This window comes from Takifugu flavidus, chromosome 12 (genome assembly GCF_003711565.1).
Source record: "Takifugu flavidus isolate HTHZ2018 chromosome 12, ASM371156v2, whole genome shotgun sequence".
NCBI classification, from domain to species: Eukaryota; Metazoa; Chordata; class Actinopteri; order Tetraodontiformes; family Tetraodontidae; genus Takifugu; species Takifugu flavidus.
The window spans coordinates 1,614,893-1,635,431 of record NC_079531.1 but is presented as its reverse complement, the minus strand read 5'-3'; the positions used below and the strand labels follow the sequence as shown (position 1 = coordinate 1,635,431).

General features: G+C 46.7%; 2 protein-coding genes across 2 annotated transcripts; both read right to left on the bottom strand.

Moving 5' to 3' along the window:
- Positions 1-3: 3 nt before the first annotated feature.
- xaf1 (XIAP associated factor 1) lies at positions 4-1,637 on the bottom strand. The gene is made up of 7 exons (XM_057049021.1): positions 1,458-1,637; positions 1,154-1,289; positions 1,016-1,072; positions 704-923; positions 563-630; positions 261-446; positions 4-181 (listed from the first exon to the last, which is right to left on the bottom strand). The coding sequence occupies exons 1-7, from the start codon at positions 1,493-1,495 to the stop codon at positions 149-151; spliced, it is 738 nt and encodes a 245-aa protein (XP_056905001.1). The 5' UTR covers positions 1,496-1,637; the 3' UTR covers positions 4-148.
- A 1,498-nt stretch (positions 1,638-3,135) lies between these two features.
- Positions 3,136-20,322, bottom strand: LOC130534594 (endothelin-converting enzyme-like 1). The gene is made up of 18 exons (XM_057048903.1): positions 20,133-20,322; positions 14,916-16,031; positions 14,770-14,838; positions 14,295-14,405; positions 14,130-14,222; positions 13,932-14,056; positions 9,444-9,666; positions 8,138-8,236; positions 7,558-7,632; positions 7,381-7,484; positions 6,662-6,720; positions 5,723-5,774; positions 5,296-5,363; positions 5,035-5,159; positions 4,882-4,947; positions 4,711-4,806; positions 4,404-4,480; positions 3,136-4,301 (listed from the first exon to the last, which is right to left on the bottom strand). Exons 2-18 carry the CDS (start codon positions 15,768-15,770, stop codon positions 4,202-4,204), a joined length of 2,397 nt encoding a protein of 798 aa, XP_056904883.1. The 5' UTR covers positions 15,771-16,031; positions 20,133-20,322; the 3' UTR covers positions 3,136-4,201.
- Between the last annotated feature and the right edge of the window lie 217 nt (positions 20,323-20,539).

Genomic DNA, 20,539 nt, shown 5'->3' with positions numbered 1-20,539 from the left:
TGGTTTGTTGTGGCGTGTTTGAATAGTTTATTTCACTTGTGACTTAAATATCTGATCTGAAATCATTTCTAACAACTGATTTAGCAGCCGGAACATTCCATCATCGGGAATGCCGTCAGTCATCGGGAAGCTCATTTCGTGGCCCAGGTTATCTCCTCTGTAGGTGCATTTGGCACTTTACCTGCGAACAGGAGAACAGGACAGGCCTGTTACCAAGGCAACAGCACCATGGAGCGGCTCATCAGCTGCAGGAGTTTCACCTGATGCCAGAGCAGCGTGGGGATGGGCAGCGCCAGGTGACAGTGGGGGCAGGTGTTGATGTCGTCGCCTCCTTCAGGGAGCCCGCCCAAGAGGGACGCCGCCAGGTCTCGTCTGACCACAGGAGTTCTCTGGGCGGAGAACGTCCTCAGATCCAGATCGTCAAAGTCTGATGGAGGACACCTCAGCTGGATGGGGACACACAGATGGAGGTTGAGCTCTGAAGGTGTCTGGAAGCCTCAGACTGAAGAGATGAACCTCCCACTGAAGACAACAAGCTCTGCAGAATCCTTCAAGCACGCACCTTGTGGTTCTCAACATCCTCCGCAGGAACTGATGTCATGCAGCTCTCACACCTCACGCTGGTTTTGGCTGCGGAGGAGAGGGAATGAAAACGCATGTTTGGAGCTCTGCCGCTTTAACCACAGCCTCTCCGACATCTTACTGGCGTCTGATGGTGCTTTGCTGTTTGTTTGAGGAGGAGCTGAAGTGGCCGGACAGCTCAGCTCGTGCACTGCCTGGTCCCGAAGGGTCACGTAGCGTCCACAGTCCCCGCAGAGCTCCGTGCGGCTCCCGCAGACGAGCTGGTGCTGGCTCAGCTCCTTCCACGGCAGCTCCAGCTTACAGAACACACAGGTCTGCAGACGCTCGGCACAATGGTCAGACTGGGAGGGAAGCATTAAAGAAGAGAAGGCATTGAGATGTTTTCAGTTGTTTTTTTCTCCATATTTTACGCTTAGGAACGCAATAGACAAACCTGGTGGTCCATCAAGTCACAACTTTCCACCTTTTTATTGCACTTTGGGCATTTCACCTGCAAACAGAGTTTTAATCATTATGTTTCCTTGTGTGTGTGTGTGTGTGTGTGTGTGTGTGTGTGTGCGTGTGCGTGTACCAGACTGTGCTGTTCTTCTCTGTGCTGCTCCAGTTGCTCTCTGGGAACCGTCTCATCACACTCAGGGCAGAGACATAAGAAGCGTCTGCAGTGAGTTTCGTGTAGTGCAAAGTTTGCTTCTGCAACCATTTTGTGGCTGATTGAGAGATGGGACAGATGCGTGTTTATGTTGGAATGATCAAGCACTGGAGTTAAAGACAGCCGAGGAATGTCGTCATTGCCAGAAACCTGCGTACTAGTCTCCAATTGACTGGCTGGAAAGAAGAATTCCAACCTCTTATAGATGTAATGAAATCATCCTTACCATTGTCCGCATTTGCGCATATCTTCTTTCGTATCCATTGACACAAATCTTTGAATAACGCCTTAAAAAACAGGGGGAAAAAAGATCTTGAGGTTTCTGATTGAGTTTCGTGCTGTCAGCGGGAAACAGAAAGTGAAACGTCAGGAATGCTGCGATACCGGTCAGTGCCACAGGGTGTCGCATAGGAGGAACCGGCACTACGAGCAATAGCTTTTCAAAAAATATTATTTGTTGCTCTTACTTTTCATGTTTTTAAATGAATGTATTTTCTCTTCTTTCTTTGGATTTTTTTGTTTTTCAAACTGAATATACACGCATGACGTTAAAATTTATGACAAAATGTGATTTTAAGCCATGTTTTGATTAATGATGATAAACTGTAAACAACAAATTCGTATCTTTAAAAGGTGTAACACAGAAAACTGGAAAACACCGATCAAACCGTTTTTTTCCTCCTGTAAATGAAAGCTAGATGAGGCTTTTGTGCACTGCGTTAACCCATCCACCCGCTTAACGGCGCTCGTTTCCCTCCGATAATTTGTTTCCGTCCGATAAAAGTCAAACCGGAAGTAGCGAAGAAGAAGCTCCGGAAAGTAAACAAAGCGCCGTTTCCGTTTCTCCTCGTGTAGTGTAACCTGTCATTCTACCACGCTATCACGTTTATCTATGTGTGATATATTATGAAGCTTAAATTAGGAGGGTAACACTTCCGGGCACCACTGTTGTGCGCCACAGCATCGGACACATGGAATTCTATTCTCAGTTTCCATACTTTTCCAGAAACGGTGGGACATAAATATTAAAAGAGACGATTTCATTGTTACAAACACTGTCACACCGACGCCCTGATCTCACAATGTTTTGAGCAATGTTTCTTTCTTTTAAATATTGCAATTAGTTTAGCTATAGCAGCGACAGCAGATGGCTGCACGTCTAAATCCAAAGTAATTTTTGCTTTGATTAAAAAAAAGATGCTTTTTGTCTAATGTTGTTATTTTAATATGAAATAGTTGACAATACATACAACAGAATTGAAATGACAAATGTTCACATCTGTTCAATTATTTGTGCATGCCAAGGTACTGTATTCCAGCAAGTATGTGTAAAAGAAAAAACAATCACTATGTTTCATGGACCATAACAGACCCTCATCTCTGTAAGTTCACTGTATAAAAATGTCATGACAGACCACTAAATCATTCGATTCCTGTCCCCATTCAAACTGTCCCTGGACTCGAAATGAAAGCACATCACAGTCAGCTCTAAGAAACTTGCAATCGATGTAACCTTTTCCTCCCAGGCCAAAGGTGGTAAAGGTTCAGTCTGTGGGCTTCTGTGAAGTGACATCAGACTGTAACAGACATGAGGTAAACACTCGGACACTCGGTTTTCCTCAGTTGTATCAATACAGAACATAAAAAAAATTAACAATATAGTTGTACCACGGGTCAAAACGTTCTGTTTTCTTAAGTTTTATGGTGGCAGCATGATATGTGCATTTACAAATTCGAAATGAAATACGTTTTATTGACTTTCATAAAGTGCCATTGTCTATATTCAAATGATTTAATCTTAATAATTTAATTTTAATTTAACATATAACTTGGAGGAATAATAATTTAGGTGAAGGAAGCAATAAATCTAACGGGTTCATTTTACAAAAAAAGGAACACAACACTTTGAGACTTTGTGTTTATTTAAACATTAAACGTTGACCGACAGTGGACAAGGGAGCAGCCGTCCAATCACAGATGTATGTCCTCTTTGGGTTTGGATCAGAAAAACATGCACTCTCATCGAAACAAACTGTACCATAAGACCTTTGATACATCACCCACTTTACAAAGTTTTATAGACCGTTTGTACAAAAGTTGCTTTTAATAACGCTGTGTACAAATGTGTCATTGATGTATCCTGTCATGAGTGTTACAGCTGATAATTAGTGATTAGTTGGATGAGAAAAATTTGACAGCAGACTTGTTTGATTTAAATTTTTAACTGAAGCCAGAAAAAACGTTAATAGTGTTGAATACTGTATAGATCTGCCCAAGAGCTGAACAATAAGGTAAGCACAGATCCCCCATTTGCTGCCACAAACCCTGAGAAACACATCATGAGACCACCAAATTAAGATATCTTGATTAAAACAGAACAACAACACCCCCCCAACCCCAACAAACAAACATACAGTACATACACTCACAGTAACAAGAGGAGCAATGCAGGCAAACGCCACGACACTGAAGTGCTGTTCTCTCTGTGGCCGTAAGAGGGCAGCATCGACACACCGAGTAACGCCCGGGAGCATTTGGTTGCAGTTTGCTCCTGATCTCAGGTCGGTTTGAAGCAGGCCTTTGAGACTTTAACATCGGGTCATTAAAGTCTCTTACTCTGACAATCTACGCTCATGTTTATGCTAGAAAAAAGGAAAAAAAACTAAACATGGTCTTATGGACTCTATGCAAAATCTATGTAAATAGAAAAATACAGTATATGATTTATAAATAAATATAGAAAAATATATATAATGTACATAATAATGGTGATGTGAGCCATGCTATAGTACCAAGATGGAGTTAAAATCAACTGTTCTGATGTTTCACTGCCTTGTGTTCTGAGTAAGATCAGGCTTTAGATGTTGGGGGATGTCCTGTTAACATCGATGATCACGCCTGCCGCGGGCGTGCGACGTGGATGTGAAGATGGAGTCGATGGGGCGTATTTCAGGTTGGCGGAGGGGGGGGTCACCACACGGAGCATTTGTCCACAGGGTTCATGGGAGAACCCCTTGGGCAGTGAAAAACACGGGCGAACTCGTCAAACTGCGACACGCTGCCGATCACTCTGCAGAGAGGAAACATCATGTAGTAGAGCTGCGGCGTTTAGGGACTCAACAGCAGCAACAGCAGGACCTTTTTATGTGTAGGTTTCATGTTTGTGCTCTACCTGTAGTGCTCTGGTGCATGTTTGTCAGTGAGCAGCTGCAGGTAGATGGACTGAGATCTCCTCTTCATGCACCAGTTCTGAAGGAAAAGAAGCACTTCAATCATTGGCAGGTGGTGCTTGTTACAACACCTTTTGTCAATTTGTTGGAGAAAAAAGTGTCAAAAGCTTCTAAAAATACACCACTGGTCAATAATGTGACTCAATAGTATTGACAACAAATAGACGAGCAGGGACGGTTCTGTGCCTAATAGGTGTGGTTCATCAGCTCATGGTGGAACTCATGTTAGCGTGTAAATATCACGCTCACCTGGGCGAAGGCGATGAAGAGCAGCTGTTCGTGCGTGTATCGGAGTCCGGGCAGGGGCCGCTCTGGCCCGTGTTCCCTCACCCACTTCTGATATGCCTGAAGAGTGAATGAAAGACAGGAAGTGAGAGTTTTGTGGGGATGGGAAGAGTTCTGGAGCGGAACGTTACTTACATAGTAGGAGAGCTTGAGCCCTCCCATGTCTGCGATGTTCTCCCCCAGCGTCAAGCGACCGTTCACCTACACATACACGAGGACCAGATCAGCAGCCCTAACAAAGCGGCGCTAACGGACTTTCAGCCTAAGGCCTCGTGCACACAGGCCCACCTTCTGGTTATAAACGGTGAAGTTATCGTAGAGGTTCACGATGCACTCGGCTTTCGTCTGAAACTTCCTGTACGACTCCTTTGTCCACCACTGTTTGAGGTTCCCGTGGCGATCGTACTGGCCCCCTAAGGACATAAACCATTGCATCACTAGGAGAGGAGGGTGCAGCCTTAGCAAGGAAACAGCTCACACTCGTATTCACAGTTCAAGAGATTGAGAGTTGGTTGTTATCGTTGTTGCTGGAGAGCTTCCTGATCTTACCCCAATCATCATATCCGTGGGTCAGCTCATGGCCGATGATCGCTCCGATCCCGCCATAGTTCATCGACCTGGGAGCAGAAAAGGTGACGTGGGTAAGGTCAGATTGGCTCTGTTCCTGATACGCTGCCTCAAGAAAGGAATTCAGGTTCAAGTTTAGTTTATTAGTCATACACCCTTGGTTTAAATTGGTTTTATCAGGTGTTTTGGGACTTTTTAGGCAGCAGAAGTGCACCAAACACCCTAAACACCTCCCCTTTTCCCCTGGTGAGAACTCTCCAGTGTGGGTGGTCAGACGTCCACGGTCCTGCTCTGTACGAGGGACTGGCTCGCCACGCCAGAACAACTTATTGACCCTAAAGTTTCTGTTGCCATGGCGATGTGGGCAGCATCCCTGAGAGAAAGCAGGGACAGAAAGACGGCTACTTACTGTGGGAACTCTGGGTTGTAGAGCGTGGGCTGAAGAATGCCAGCGGGGAAGACTGGCAGAGGAATAAAGAGACAAACAGTTGGAAATGTCCAAATACAATAAATGAGCAAAACAAATGAACATGTAAAGGAAGAGTAGCTTATCTGTTTCATTTAAGGTGTTATTTTATTTAATGTATCTTTATTCCAAAGTGGGTAATCAAGGAGGAACAGTAATTAAATAAGAATAAAGACCTGAGCGCTAAAATAACCTGAACCGAATTAAAGAAATAACATGTTGAAGGACTAAAAGAAAGGAGCATCCCGGGGGCCTCTGATGACTTTCTGCCAGACTCCTCCTGTCCTTTTAGCATCGCCTGGGGAGCACGGCATCGATTTTTCTGTGAGAGATTTAATCTGAGGACTCGACCTCGGAGATAGAGGGTGGGAGGGGTGTGTGTGTGTGTGTGTGTGTGTGTGTGTGTGTGTTTGGGGGGGCAATGACATTGCAGCATTAGACCTGTTGAACTCAGGCAGGTGTTACCGCTTGTGTCTCCCCCCAGGGAGAAGGACGGTGCACCCCTCCCCCCATGAAACCACGTCTGGCTGGTAGAACGATTCCCATTGACGGGATAATTGATCCTTCTCATTGACCCGGTGGAGAAGACAAGACACGCCATAATATCCATATCATCAGCAACTTGCTGTTCTTTTTTTGTTCTTTTTCCAAACAATTTTGCGTCTGTCGCCTCGCGATGCTGCTGTCACAGTATTGCTGAGCCTAAATAGCAGCATCTCCTGGATTTTAAACACATCGCTCACGCAGACGCTCACGCAGACGCGCAGCGGCGTGATGTCACGGCGTCTGCCCCCTGTTCCTCCAGAACGGTGATGGTGACGGCTGCCTTTGCGTGTGCAGAGAGACAACAGCCTTATGTGTGCAGAAGAAAAAAACCCTTACCCATTTGGTTCTTGTTAGGAAGGTAATAGGCATTCAGGGCCTGAGGAGGGAGGAGCCACCTGAAGAGAGACGAGAAGCAAATAAATGTGGTTGATCACGAGATCACGCACGTCGCCGGCGTTTGTGCTCGATAAGCACTTGAAATATTCCTAAGCTGCGTCTCAAACACCTCTGAGTATCTCCGTTCAAACGCCCTGGTGGGAACCATCCAGTGGCCCCACGTCCAGGGTCCTGCTCTGCATATGAAACCACGCAGCTCCTTCACGACGATCCACTCAAAACCTGAATCACTGATTGGCACAAAATCCCCCAAACAAGGAGCCCGAAAGCCTGAGAGGAGAGAGACTGATGGCTCTGCAGCGGGAGATTTAGAGTGTTCTAGGAACGTGGACGTGGAGCGATGGCGGCCTTGCTCTGTTGGTGATAATGTGTGTGTGTGTGTGTTTGTCATACAGCTGTTTAGCGACGCGAGCGTAACGCACGTGTCCCACAGCGCTTCACTACTGCCTGGCTGCGACAGATAAGCAAATCTAATGGATATCCTCCCGCTGTGCGCGTGGCTTTTTTATCGCTGGCTTTAATTCAGAGATGCGGCGAATGTGTATCAGAAATATAAAAGGGGTTCGTGGAGGCAGAAGCGAGTGTCGGACGCGGAGGGGCGATCTAACGCCTCCTCGGTCGGGGGGCAGAGCTAAACCGTGTGAAGGTAACACACTCACGTGGTCTTGTCCACTTCCTCGTGGATCTTCTTGACAGACAGCTTGATGTTGAACTTGATGCTGTTGAGGATGTTCTTGAAATACGTCTTCTTGTCCACCTCGAACTGCAGAAGCACAGACGCGACAGGGGAGTCTGTGATGTGTTACGACCATAAAAGGACGGAGCTGCAGACTCACCCCGTACTCTTGGTCTATGAGCTCGGGTTTGAGCAGGAAGTCTGGATATCCTGTCATCACCATCATGTACTTGAGCTGTGAGGGACAAAAAGGGAGCGATGGAGGAATGTGCATGTGCAAGTGCATCATCACCTTACGAGTAATAACATTACACACACACACACACACACACACACACACACACACACACACACACACACACACACACACACACACTACTACTACTCCTAATCAAGCAAACCCAATGTAATAGGATTACAGGAAAGCTCTTTATATTCAGCTTGGTCCCCTTAAAGGATTAGAACTTCTGATTGTAAAAGTATTAGAAGGGATATCTTGCCACGCAGACCCTAAATCAGCAGCACAGAAAGATCCGGATTAGACGATCTTCACTTCTCAATGTCAGGCCCTTGATGTCTTCCATCATACCCTATCTGTCCAACCCGGCAATCAATCAGAGCGCAGTGGAAAGAAAGAAGTGATTAAACTCTTTTCAGAAACTAATCGGATCCCTCAGGTGCAGCGTGAGTGCGTGTGTGTGTGTGTGTGTGTGTGTGTGTGTGTGTGTCAGCTTCTGCACCTTTGCTCTGGCCGCCTCTTTAGTGGTCTCGTCCATCCAGTCCAGCTCTTGCAGGCGGGTGTCCAGGGAGTGTTTGATGTCCTCTACCAGCTCCTGAACCTGGAAGATGGTATTTTAAAAGGAAAATGTCCATTTTATGTGTTTTTCCGCCTTCAACATTGTTAGAGTGAAGTGAGAATTCTCACGACACCGGATTGCAAGGTTGTTGTTTTTGCTCTAAACCGATCAGCCAAAGTTCCAGGTTGGAGATGGAGGTTTTGTTTTCATCTCAGTGCCCTTATTTCCTGATTTTCTTTTATCTTAATATCATCATTTTAATTAAATCTTCTCAGTATGGGTTGCTAACGAGCAGCAAATGATGAAAGCGCTGGAATATTTTTCGGCAGGATCTTTTTAATGCCATAAATCACTATCTTAATTCTAATGTACCATAAAAATGCTAATTGCAGCAATTACAGCTGAACTCTCTTTGAACAGGAGAAACTCTCCTCATCTGGGAGAAAAGACCAATTTCAGCTCCGTCTTCTGGCTGAATTCTCAGTGTCAGAGCCTGAGACTCATCAATGTCCAGTATGACGGAAGCAGCATCGAGCGGCCGGTCAAGACTTCAAAGGTTGCCGCTGGCAACCAGCCCACGCCTGCTGATAATGAGGTCTTAAACCTTGTGGACATTTCAACCTCGGCAGAGAAGAGGAGTACGAAATGATCGAAAATACAGGATATCGAGCATTTCAATAACTCTGCACCCAGAGGACAAATGTGGACCAGGAGGCGGAGTTTGGACCTAAACAACGCAATCAGAGGACAAAACAACACGCACGAGCCCGGAAAGCTGCAAAAAAAACCTGGCAAATGAGATGAAAACACATGGAGGAGGGCTAAAGGTGAAATAGAAGGGTTAGTGGGGAGTGAGTGGGCAGAGATGAGAGGAAGGTCACCACCTTCTGTGCGGCAAAACAAACTCAAGAGGACGAAAAGGAATCCAAAAAAAGAACAGCCATTGAACTTGTGACGAGGGCGGATGCTTGAAAATCTTCCGAAATGATGAATGTTTCATCTTATTATCATCAAAAGGTTTTGCCCAACAAAGACTGAGGGCAGCTCTTTGGTCGTTTTTTCTTGTCTTTTTCAAAAACCAGTGGAAATTGCAGCCAAATTTCTCATCATATTGTTGAACCAGGAACTGAAGGAAAAGGGTTCGATCAATTAAAAATAAAGTGGCCGTTTCAGCTTGATGGATCTCGACCTCACAACCGCGGTTCCTAACGAGCTCCAGGAAGCTCGTCCACGGGGTGTCTGCAGGTACCTTGGCCTTGCTCTGAGAGGAGAAGTGCTGCTGGACAAACAAGGCCCCGAGAGCCATTCCAAAGTGTTTGTTGGCCTGAGTCAGGCAGAGCCGGCCCAGGTCCAGCTGCTGCTCCGTGCCGTCGATCTCCCGGGAAAACTCGTGGATGGTGCTGCGGAAAGCCGTGGACAGGTGTTCGCTGAGCGCCGCCACGATGCGCCACAGCATGTAGTTGTGGAGAACCCTGAAAAAACAGTTCCACATTCATTAAAGCTGTCAGGATTTCACCGTTGACGGTTTATTTTAAAAGCCTTGTTTCCCCCTCCATTTGTTGGATGAAAAAAGCTTCTCAAGCCCATAATTTGTTTGTGCGGCCGCGATGTCAACTGAGAGCCGAAATGATGATGAGACCGTCACAGCAAATGAAGAAACTATATTTAAAATAACACTCAGCAGTGGTAAATGTGCCTTATTTCTGTTTGATCTCCTCCGACAATCGAAATCTAAAAACAACAAATGCAAAACTGCCCTGCAAATAAAAGACAATATTTAAACGTGTATATTTAAGGTTACCTTTGCCATTCGAGCTGCTTTTTAACATAAATGAGATTTTTAAAAATACTGTGAGCAAAGAAAAACTATCCTTTAAAACTGTAAACGTACTTTATTTTGAAGGTTTATCTTAAATTAGCCCAAGGGTAAGAACGTAATTAGGATAAATATAGGAGGAATACATTCGGAGTTCACATTTTCTATCCTTTACTTGGATTCTCCTGGAGATGGAGAGGCTTTATCAGCGATCAAATGCAGGCTGCTAAAGGTTTATTCTCCCTTCAGAGGTACTTCTGCTTTAACGAGACGCTTCAGCACACTCCTCATGTTGAGTGGCATCTGCTGCGTCGAACTGCAATCTTTTCTTCCAGCTGGACCAAAGTTCTGTTTTCCAATCTGCCCTCTGAGCCGGTGAAGAGTCAGAAAAGTTGTGGAAAGAGCACGAGAGAGATGGTGATTGGCGGGGGCGAAAGGGCCCGGCGATTTAAGAGGAGTTCCTCCGATCTTGAGCGACTCGCAGGGAGGCGACGCAGCAGAAGGGTGAGGGAGATGCTGAGCTGGGGGGAGATAATGGATCAGGCCTTTATGCATTCAAGCTGTGTCTTCTCACCCAGCTGACGGAGTGCTGGGGGGTCCTTCCAGTGCACATCGCATCTGATCTGTCCTGCGGGGACAAACGCCCCACGTTCCCACTGCGTGGCTCCCTGGGAACCTCACAGCATGTTGTTGTTGTTGTTTTCCTCTATTTTAAACCTGTATTTTGGTATGCATGACAGATATCTAATCAAAAATACCTTTGGTAACAGACCCCTGGGGTCCTGCTGTGAATTTAACTGATGAGGGAAGGAAGAGGAAGCTGGGAAGGAGAGTAGGAGGGAATGAAGGAGGACTGTATCCTGGATGAGGAGCACCATCAGGTGAACGCCGCACGTTTCAGCTCCGGTCTGGTTTTCTTCAAAGAGAACGACAACTGTTGTTTCCCCGAGGAACCAGCGTGAATCCGAAGCATTTTCAATGAAACGCGCGGCGCCAAACAGAAGCAGAGGGTCTGTGAGGCAGTTCTTAATCAGGGCAGGACGGAGTGAAGGCTCATTAGCTGGACTGGATTTTAACGGGGCTAGTTAAGAAGACAAAGACGACGCAGTCCCTGAACACCACATTAACACACCACTAAAGGTAAAGATGTGCCACCCCGCGGTAAACAGGACAGACTCATCGACGGTATCATATGACAGCAGGAAAATACTTGTTACCTCTGTTATGTAGTTCTGAGGAGAACCTGAACACTGAGAATAGTGGATTCATGGAAACCCTTCAGGTCTACGTCCAGTTTCATTTTTAAAGACCACGCAGGAGGTGAGGCACTTCTTTTGATTGGACGTGAACACACACACAGGCACACACACATTTCATGCACTGAAACACACCTGAAGAACATGAAAATTCACAAACTGATAAGAAAGAAAATATGCATTTGATCCCAAGAGGAGAACAAGAGCAGGTCGAGGAGAAAGAGAAGAGGAGTGAGGAGTGATCTGCTCGTGACATGTGCACACGCACGCACGTGCACACACCAGACAGAGAGGGAAAGAAGGGAAATGGAGGTGTGACTGCTCCTGTCAGAAGACCCGTTGATGGGGGATTCAATCAGGGTGAGAACGTCAGAGGGGCAGAGAGAACCATGAGGAGAGCGACTTGGTCAATAGAGCCTGGAGAGTGATCACAGACGGAAATTTAGAAGTGGATGGAGAGAAATAGATGATGGAGAAGGAGGGGAATAGTGATGAGGAGGGATAGATGAGGTGTTGATGGGAAGAAAGGTGAAAATGAGATGGGAGCAGGTATCAAATGAAACATGCGGGCACCTAAAGCCAAAGAGGGGAAGAGTTCTGTACTTCTGTAGCACAAAAATACCGAGACAGATAAAATCAGCCCGTCTGTACGTCACATTTTCACCTCTATAATGTCCAATTAAAGAGATTAAAACCTGTTTGTACTTGCTGATAAACACACTTTATGCTCTTCTATTTTCACTCTTGATGAAGAATATGACCTTTCCTATGAGATTAGAGCTACAATCTATGTAGTTTTTATGAACAAATATCTCTTTCTTTGTTCTTATTCTACACACAGTGGAAAAAAAAGTAATATTTTTGAGGAAACAGTAGGATTTGAGGTTTAGCACAACTCTTCAAAAGAACACCCTCTGTGCGTGTCTGTGTGTGTGTGTGCATGTGTATGAGTGTGTGCATGTGTGTGTGTGTCCTTGTTGAGCAACAGAACAAAAAGTGAACTGTGAGAGGAGGAGCACAACGTGAAAACAGTTGGAAGTATTATTTAGAGAGGCGAGGTGGGTTGATAATGCTGAAAAAACAACAGGCTGAACGAGCCGGAAGGAAGAGGAAAAAGTTTCTACAAAAGGACTTTTTTGGGCAGAATAAATGTGGACTCACATTCAGAGCTTTTAGGCAAATGGACATTTGTTTCATCCATTTATTTTTCAGTGTGTGACAACAGGATCCCCCATTGTGGTCCCAGAGCTAAATTGAAATTGAGACATTTTTATCCCTTTCACGTTCCCAAATACATTTTTGCCATTGTCATTTTTAACTGATAGAACAAGCTTTTGTTCATTTATGGGGCAAAAACAGCTCAGGTATAATTTCAAATCATTTTAATGCTGTTCCCTCGACAACATGTTAAAACCTAGAAGCACCATCAAAAGGAGTGAGTGCAAAATAATGACAGGAAAGAAAAGCACATTGTGGCCTGAGGAAAAGAGGACCTGCGCTAATAGCTGGGAGACAGAGGGTTATGATTACCCTTGAGAAGAATAGCTCAGTATGTATGCACTTAAATTAAAATATACAGCAGATGGAGAAGGGGAGGGGCAAGAGATGAGGAAGGGCAAAAGTATGAGTCAAATTAAATATGGAGAGATATTTAAATCAATGTAAAAGCCTACAGGTGTGTGTGTGTGTGTGTGTGTGTGTGTGATGTGGTGACCACTAGTGGTCTAAACACATGGAAAACGGGGAAAATCTGCCCCTGCTGCCACAGCTGGATGGAACATCCCATCCTTTACTGGACAACGCAAACACTTCTGGACCAAAGAATATTAATTACATGTAAATCTAATCTGCTGGTCAGGCTAAGTGGACGGTGGGGGCCCCTGGGTAATGTGGTCATCACATTACCCAGGGACTCACTGTGAGTCACCAATAGCTGTTGTCCACAATTGCTTCCTCTAACTTATTCAGTAGAGCTGGGAAATACACACTTTAGGACACACACATACTATGCTTTTATTGATGGCGTCACTTCTACCTTCTAGTTGATTGATCAACGCTCCAGCGTGGTGCCACGGCCCCGGACTGAATCGATGGAGGTTGCTCCATTCAACATTATGATTTAGTCATTTGGAAACGGCGAGGTGAGGTAATAAAATGGCTGACGCTGAAGTTCCTGGAATGTTATGCGTTATGAAATTACCTCAATCTATGATTGCTTCTTTCCAATCAGGCCTGGCTGCAGTCTCAAATAAATGGCAAAAGTTTGAGCTGCCTGCCCTGAGTGCTGCTGCTGCTGTGTGTTTATGGGCTGTCACATTCTGGCCTGTGGCACCTTTGTGAGGCCCCCTGGAGTGTGTGTGTCCATACGTGCCCTGTGACACATGTCTGAGGCTGCAGGTGCTATAGAACACTGGGAGGAGATCAATAACATTAACACACGAACAAGGGATGCTACTGTAACACACACACACACACACACGCACTTCATCAAAGGCAATTACTTTGATTAGAGTCATGCTCAGAGTATCAAATCAAAAACTCCTGTCTCTAATTTCCTGGATTTTCCAGTCATATCAGCACCCTCATCTTTCTTTTCTCATCTCCCCCCTCCACAAAGACAGCTCTCCACCTTCACCGACATGCCCCAACATTTTTTGTTTTTTACCTTTTTGAAGTGGTTTTGATGATGTCTGAGACCTTCTGGATGTAATCGGTGGCGAGCACCACGATCTCCTCATCTTCAGAAAAGGTGTCGTGAAAGATTCGGTCCAACAGGCGTTTCCAGTGAAGCTACGAGGAATATGTTTCAAAAAAGGATGATAAAAACAATAAATCCTGGGTTCTAAAGGATGGTGACACTCACGCTTGGCGCCATGCGCTGCAGCTGCCTCAGGGTGATGCGGTTATACATGGTGCTTATGTCCTTTCTTTGGTCATCATATTCCGATACAGTGATCTGAGAAGAGAGGACTTGTTAGATGAGCCCCCTCACATCATGCCTGTACATGAACACGCACAATCGGCTCACATTGGCCAGACTGGTCTCAAGCTCTATAATCTCCTTTGACTTCTGCGTGGGGTCTTCGGCTCCCAGCATGCTCAGCAAACGCTCCATCAGGGCCTTGTATGCTGCCAGGATCTGTAAAGCGCATTGACATCAGCCATGACCGACGTGAGCGGGCAGGACATCATCTGCAACGGCCGGCGACATGTGGCAGAGTGGAAAGGAAAACAAAAGCCCAGCGGGTGGCGGAGGGGAGAAGGTGAAGTGGGGGAGAAAAGAGGCAGCAGGGAAAATAGGACAGATGGAGGGGGGGGCAAATAGGCAGGACAAGGACAGGAGATGTGTTCAGATGAGGTATAAATGGACAAAATGTCTGGAGTAAATGAAATGTGATGACGGATAACCATGGGATGTGCAACGTTTCTGGGTCGTGGTGCCGGAGCACGTGTGGACTACACACTGAGGAGCGAGTGAGCGGATGAAACATTATGGACCCAACCTTCACACTGTCCTCATCTTGTCCCAGGTACAGGCTTCTCTCAGGCAGTGTGAGTCCCTCCTGGTCAACCTACACACATCGTTTTGTTACGTAATGAAATGCTTCTTTAGAGGCGACAGGAACATTCTAAAAACTGTTTCTCCCACCCTGATTGCATTCCTGGAGGAGTTTTTGTCGTCCACATTGACGGTGAGGGAGAAGAAGACGGCCGTGCTGTAGACCCCCTGCGTCCTGTACAGTAGCTCGTTGAAGTCCGGCCTCTGGGCAGCACCCTCCGTCTCCCACCCAGCAGCACCAGGAGGAGCCCCCGCCAGGTCCCACCCACCGCAGCTGTCAATCACCTCCATCATGGGTCCAGATCCCAGCTTGTCGATCTCCTGGATGTTGATGCAGGACCGGTAGAACTCCTTGACCTTCCGCTCTGCAGAGTTTGGCCCGTGCCTCTGTATGGGGTCCAGGAGGAGGCGCTGCAGTTTTTCCTCGTTGTGCTCTCCGATGGCGGTGATGATGCCGTAGCTGAGCTTGTCCTCGGGGATTCCGTGGCGCCTCAGCCAGCCGCCACAGGCGAAGGAGTAGAAGTCCTGGCAGGGCTGGATGGTGGGATCGATATTGGCCTGGATGAAGCGTGCCGCCCGCAACAGGGTGCGTTTGCGTTGGCAGTCCTGTCGGCACTGAGGGTCCTGCTGGGAATCCAGGGAGATGTACTTGAGTGTCAGCATGCTGCCCAGAATGACGCACAGGCCCGCCGCAAAGACCAGCGCGGAGAGCAGACAGATCTCTCTCCGGCTCCACCGGGGAATCCCTTTGTTGCTGTTGGTGCTGCTTAGATCTTTGTTTTTGTTGGACCAGGCGCCTCCCCGGCTGCGCCCCATGTGACGGTCCAAGCTGCCCCCCAGATGAAGCGTCATGCCGTTGCTGAGGATGTCGCTGCTGTAGCGGCCCCCGTACTTCACTTCCTGGAACTCGTCGTAGTGAGCAGTTAATGAATATGTCTTCTCCATGGCAGAAGTCTGCAGCTCGTACGACGAAGGCGAGGAAGATATTTCTATTTTTTTTTAATTTGGAGCCATGAAAAGTGCCGCTGAATTAAAGTCAGGAGGACTCTGGCTCTTCAGGCAAATCCTCTTAAGCTGTTTAAATCAAAATCAGGCAGAGAGAGGGCCTCCGATTGTTCACAGGGAATCTCAGGGGTGGTCTGCTAACTCTCATCCTCTTTCTCTCTGTTCTCTCTTCATTTGTTCTTCTCCTGTCACACGTGCCACCTGTCCACAGAAATAGAGAGGTGATAAGGCAGGGCAGAAACTGTCAAAACAAATATCTGACACCAACGTATTGAAGACGCACTAGAGAGGATCAGAGAGAAGGAAACCAGTTGTGAGATTATGGAAATGTTTGGTAGAGCCTCCTGCCTGTGCAGGGGCAGGATCTCAGATCTCTGGAGCTATCCAGGTTTGCCCCAAACTGGGACCATCCTCCTCTGATCAAACAAGCAGGAGGATGGTTCAGATGACAAATACACCAATAAGGTGTGTGAAGCTGTGTTAAATCTCCTGTGGAAGAAACGGCGGGATTCAATAATGATCGTTGCAGGTGCGCCCTTCTTCAAATATTTTAATTCAGGCCTCCAAAGGAGATGAAACGATCAAATTAAAGAGCTCAAATCCATCGGAGTGTCTCGCTGTGTCAGCTCTTGTTTCCTTTCTAATCCAATAAATTTCCCCCTTAACACGACATTCGACTGAGGACGTCTTCAGGCACTGAGGTTTATTTTACAGCAGCGAGGAGGTTTCCATATCCTGGCGACTTTGATTCATTTCCCGGAGTCAAAGCTCCGGCTGCAGTGGAGAACTGCAGTTGGCCTGATTCACAGTTTTAATAACTCCTCTCAAGCCTCCGCTCGCTTCCAACCTATTGTTTACAGCTCTGACATTCCGAGGGCGTCTGCTTTGATTGTTATTCAGAGTCTCGAAACAGCGTGTTAGTTTTAAAACGGCATGTGAGTGTGTTGTCTGCAGGCTCCACGGCAGCTGCAGGGATGAACATAAATGGAGCATCGCCCCCTCCGACTTCATACTTGTTCTGATAAACAACACTTTAAGACCTGCTCTCATTCCTAATTCAGTACAGTCGTCGTGCAGACAGTAACCATTTTAGTGCAAGATGATTTGGAACGTGGTGAACGGTACCCGACAGCTCGGAATAGAAAGACTTCAGTTAAACTGGAGCTTTTTGGGAACATTAACAGATGTGCAACTGGGCTGGAAAAACCATTAAGGGTCAGAGATTTGATCGGACTATATAACCTATAGCTCTTGTAATGTGCCAGGAAGAATACTAAAATCACTTCTTAAAGGTTCAAAAGGACTCCACAGAAAATACCTTGTGCAGAACATTAAGTCTTGCTTCAGATTTCCTTCAGAAAACAGATTTTTACTTGAGGCATTCGGTAGATATTTAAACTAAAAGGAGCACATGCTTTGTTCCAGGATCTAGATTTGGGTTCAGGCTGTGTTAGGGGGGACGGCAACAAAGGTACCACACGGATGTTTTAAAAACTGGTCCACCAATTAGCATCAGGAGAGTTTCCAGCCAGGTTTGTAGTGACTGAATTGAAAAATTTGGACGTGATGCTGCTTTTAGTTTCCAGCAAGGTTTGAGAAAAACAGGCAGCCAAAGGCAAAAGAATCTTTTTCATTCCAAGTATTCCTACACATAACCACGAATGGTTCTGTTTGGACCGGTGGAGCAGCTCTGGGCGCAACTCAAAGCGCCTCCCCAGCTTCCAAGTGGCCAACAACAACGAAGATTATCCACAGTTAACAAAAGTGTTTAATTGTCAAAGATTTATGTAGCTCCAGACATCTCTTAGCCAAAAATCTAGACTTAAAGGGTTCGTCAAAACTAATCTCATCGGAGTGAACTTAAGCCCAAAATAAGAGAAAGAAAATTCTGACCTGACAGGTGAAAATCAAAAGAAAACCACTTACCTGTCTGACCTTAAAAACAATATATATAACACAAAAAGGCAGGTCACTCTCACTTTTTGTACTCCCCACAACACAATTTAACGACACACATCAGAAACCAGCTGGAGTTTGAGGAAGATGAGGAGCTCTCAGGTGGCAGCCATCTCGGGGTTTAAACTCAATCCCTCCTGGATGATCCACCAATCGGCAGGTGACCGATTTGCCGATAACCATCAGGCACAGAGCAGGTCTACAATTCTCTGAACTCCCCCAGAAGATGCAAACATGAGGTGGGTACGTTCAACCGTGCGGTGCCCCTTCACTGCCCCAGGCAATTCCTGATTTTTGGTATCCAAGTAGGTGAGTTTTCTAACAACAGAAGCTGTTGTTCTCCCTCCAACTCCTAAAGGGTGTTAACCATCTTGTTTAGAGAATTGCTCACTGCAGGTTTGGCACCGACAGTGACAGAGGCAGAGAGCCCCGGCACAGTGGCGGGCTGATGCTGTGCCCATTTCTGGGGCGTTTCAGGCTGTTTGCTAGTCCCAAACTGAGAGAAATTCCCTCCTCCTCAGCCTAAACTGTTATTTTACACTGCATTTTACATTCCAATCGATTTTATCACCCAGCTGCTGGCACAGTGGACAGAGACAGATGAACCACTCAGGCATTACATCTCTGCTAAAACTCAGCGCCGCCGGCTGAGCGGCAACGGCCGAGACAACATTCAGGCGTGCGCACCTGCGCGCTCACCGGGCACGCCAACAGCAGCAGACACGTGCGCAGCAGACTGGCCACTCCTGGGTGACAGGCAGTGGGAGGCAGAGGAGGAGGCGTGTGTCTCTGTGGAGTGTTACCGATAATTCAGCCAATCATCCATCAGTCCTCCGCCTTGTAAACACACAAACAAACAAATCTTCCATCCACGCTGTGAATGTCACGCACGTCAGGTACAAGCACGTGCCTTTTTTCTTTTTTTTTGCTTCCCAGTATTGGATTACCATGTAAACATGTTTTATTCGTTCAGCCAAAATGTGGTTGTGGTGCACAACTCATCTGCAGTGCGTTCAACCACACGTGCACGCACATATGCAGCTGACGTCTAATGGACTGGCTCTTGTTGCTACATCACACAGGGGGGCACCAGTTATAGACAGTTATTTACTGGAGATGACGATGACAGCGCAGTGTGTGGAACACACCCCTTTATATACCTATATCACCTGGAACGATCAGGTGTTGCACGTGGTAGATGCATCAAAGGGAGTTTTGCTGCTGAATGTCAGCACTTCAGCACCTCACATGACTCTGGAGAACAGAAACACATTCTCCAAAACCTTTTATAAATGAATTTATTATCCCTGATGGTGCACAGAGGGTTCAGAGCTGGAGCCAGGCCCCTGGAGCTGATCGCCACAGGCTACCGTACAGCGCCTGTATGGACCCGGCTTGAACAGAGTTTCAGGGTCCTATGATAGCAGAACCTCTCGATAGGAAATGCGGCACCCACATTTTAGAAGATTCAACTGTTGTTTCATTTTAATTCCAGTATTTAAACGCAGTTCGAAGCCAGGGGGATCGCTCCCAGGTCCATGTGCGCACGTAAATTCTGCTGCTTCGAGACACGTTGTCACTCCATAAAGAGAACTGGCGACGAGGCTTCAATTAGCAGCTACTGCAATTACATATTAAAGGTGTTCGTTTTAAGACTAATGAAACACATGCTTAAACGTCTACTGCGCGTGTTCACTGACTTCTATAACGCGCAGAATCAAGTGCTTTTTAAATCTTAGTTGAGTAAAATAGACTTCGTTAGTGCTGACGAGAGTAATTAAAACTGTTGCACGCGCGCAAGGTGCCGATTTATGGGGAATTCAGCGGAATTTATGCGGTCTCCTCGTGCGTAAAGGACGCGGACCAGACCGCACATTAAGAAGAAAGCTGCACGGGGGGCGCACGCTGGCCATTATTTTAGAGTCTCTCTGAGACTTTTATATCACATTTCTTAAATCTGGTCTTTCAGTCATCACCAAGGTTACGGACAAGACGATTAACGTCGAATGTAACTTAAGGAAGAAAACAACTGGTCGCTTTCAGTAACGCGCAGGAAAAAAACCCACTTTCCCCCGCAGTTGAACCATTTTGTGTTTTGGACAGGTTGTTGAGGAAAGTGACACTACCCAAACTTTACCGCCACTGCGTTAAATGAGACTCATAGAACCAAGTTAGACCCGCCGGCAGCGCCCACCCATCTGCGCTCGGCAAAATCGAGTCGTTTCAGTTTCAAAAGTGCACGTTAAAACTTCCCAATACACCTCGTTTTTACCCTTAAACAAACCCTCGGCTCGAGAACAGGATGACTTCCCCAGAGAGACGCAAACTTGTGCAGAACGACCTTACCTATGCTGCGCAAATCTGAACCTCCTTGCACGGTGAACTTGGTCTTGCTTTGACAGCGGAAAGAGGAGAAATACACTCCGGTGACGGTGGATTACCAGCCCCCCCCCAACGACGATCGGCGCTCACGGGGATCCGCGACGCTTTCTGCCGATGCTGCAGCCCCGCAGCCCCCGTTGTATGGAGGGAGAGAGAGGGAGGAAGGGAGGAGAGAGGGAGGAAGGGGGGAGAGAGGGAGGAGAGAGGGAGGAAGGGGGGGGGAGGGAGGAAGGGGGGAGAGAGAGAGGGAGGAGAGAGGGAGGAAGGGGGGGGGGGGGGGGGAGAGGGCGTCTTTATTCAAGGTAACACACACACCCTCACACACAGCAGATGTTTTTCCTTATGTCACTGCGCTTTCAAATAGAACTAAT

Bases quoted from the DNA above. Each gene is read 5' to 3' on its own strand.
- xaf1 (XM_057049021.1), bottom strand. From the start codon at position 1,495: ATGGATACGAAAGAAGATATGCGCAAATGCGGACAATG. The intron at 1,290-1,457 runs GTAAGGATGATT...TCTCTCAATCAG, and splicing joins ATGCGCAAATGCGGACAATG to CCACAAAATGGTTGCAGAAG. The intron at 631-703 runs GTAAGATGTCGG...TCTCCTCCGCAG, and splicing joins CAAAGCACCATCAGACGCCA to CCAAAACCAGCGTGAGGTGT.
- LOC130534594 (XM_057048903.1), bottom strand. From the start codon at position 15,770: ATGGAGAAGACATATTCATTAACTGCTCACTACGACGAGTTCCAGGAA. The intron at 14,406-14,769 runs GTTGGGTCCATA...TGCGCTTTACAG, and splicing joins AAGATGAGGACAGTGTGAAG to ATCCTGGCAGCATACAAGGC. The intron at 9,667-13,931 runs GTAAAAAACAAA...CTGTTTTTTCAG, and splicing joins ATCAAAACCACTTCAAAAAG to GGTTCTCCACAACTACATGC.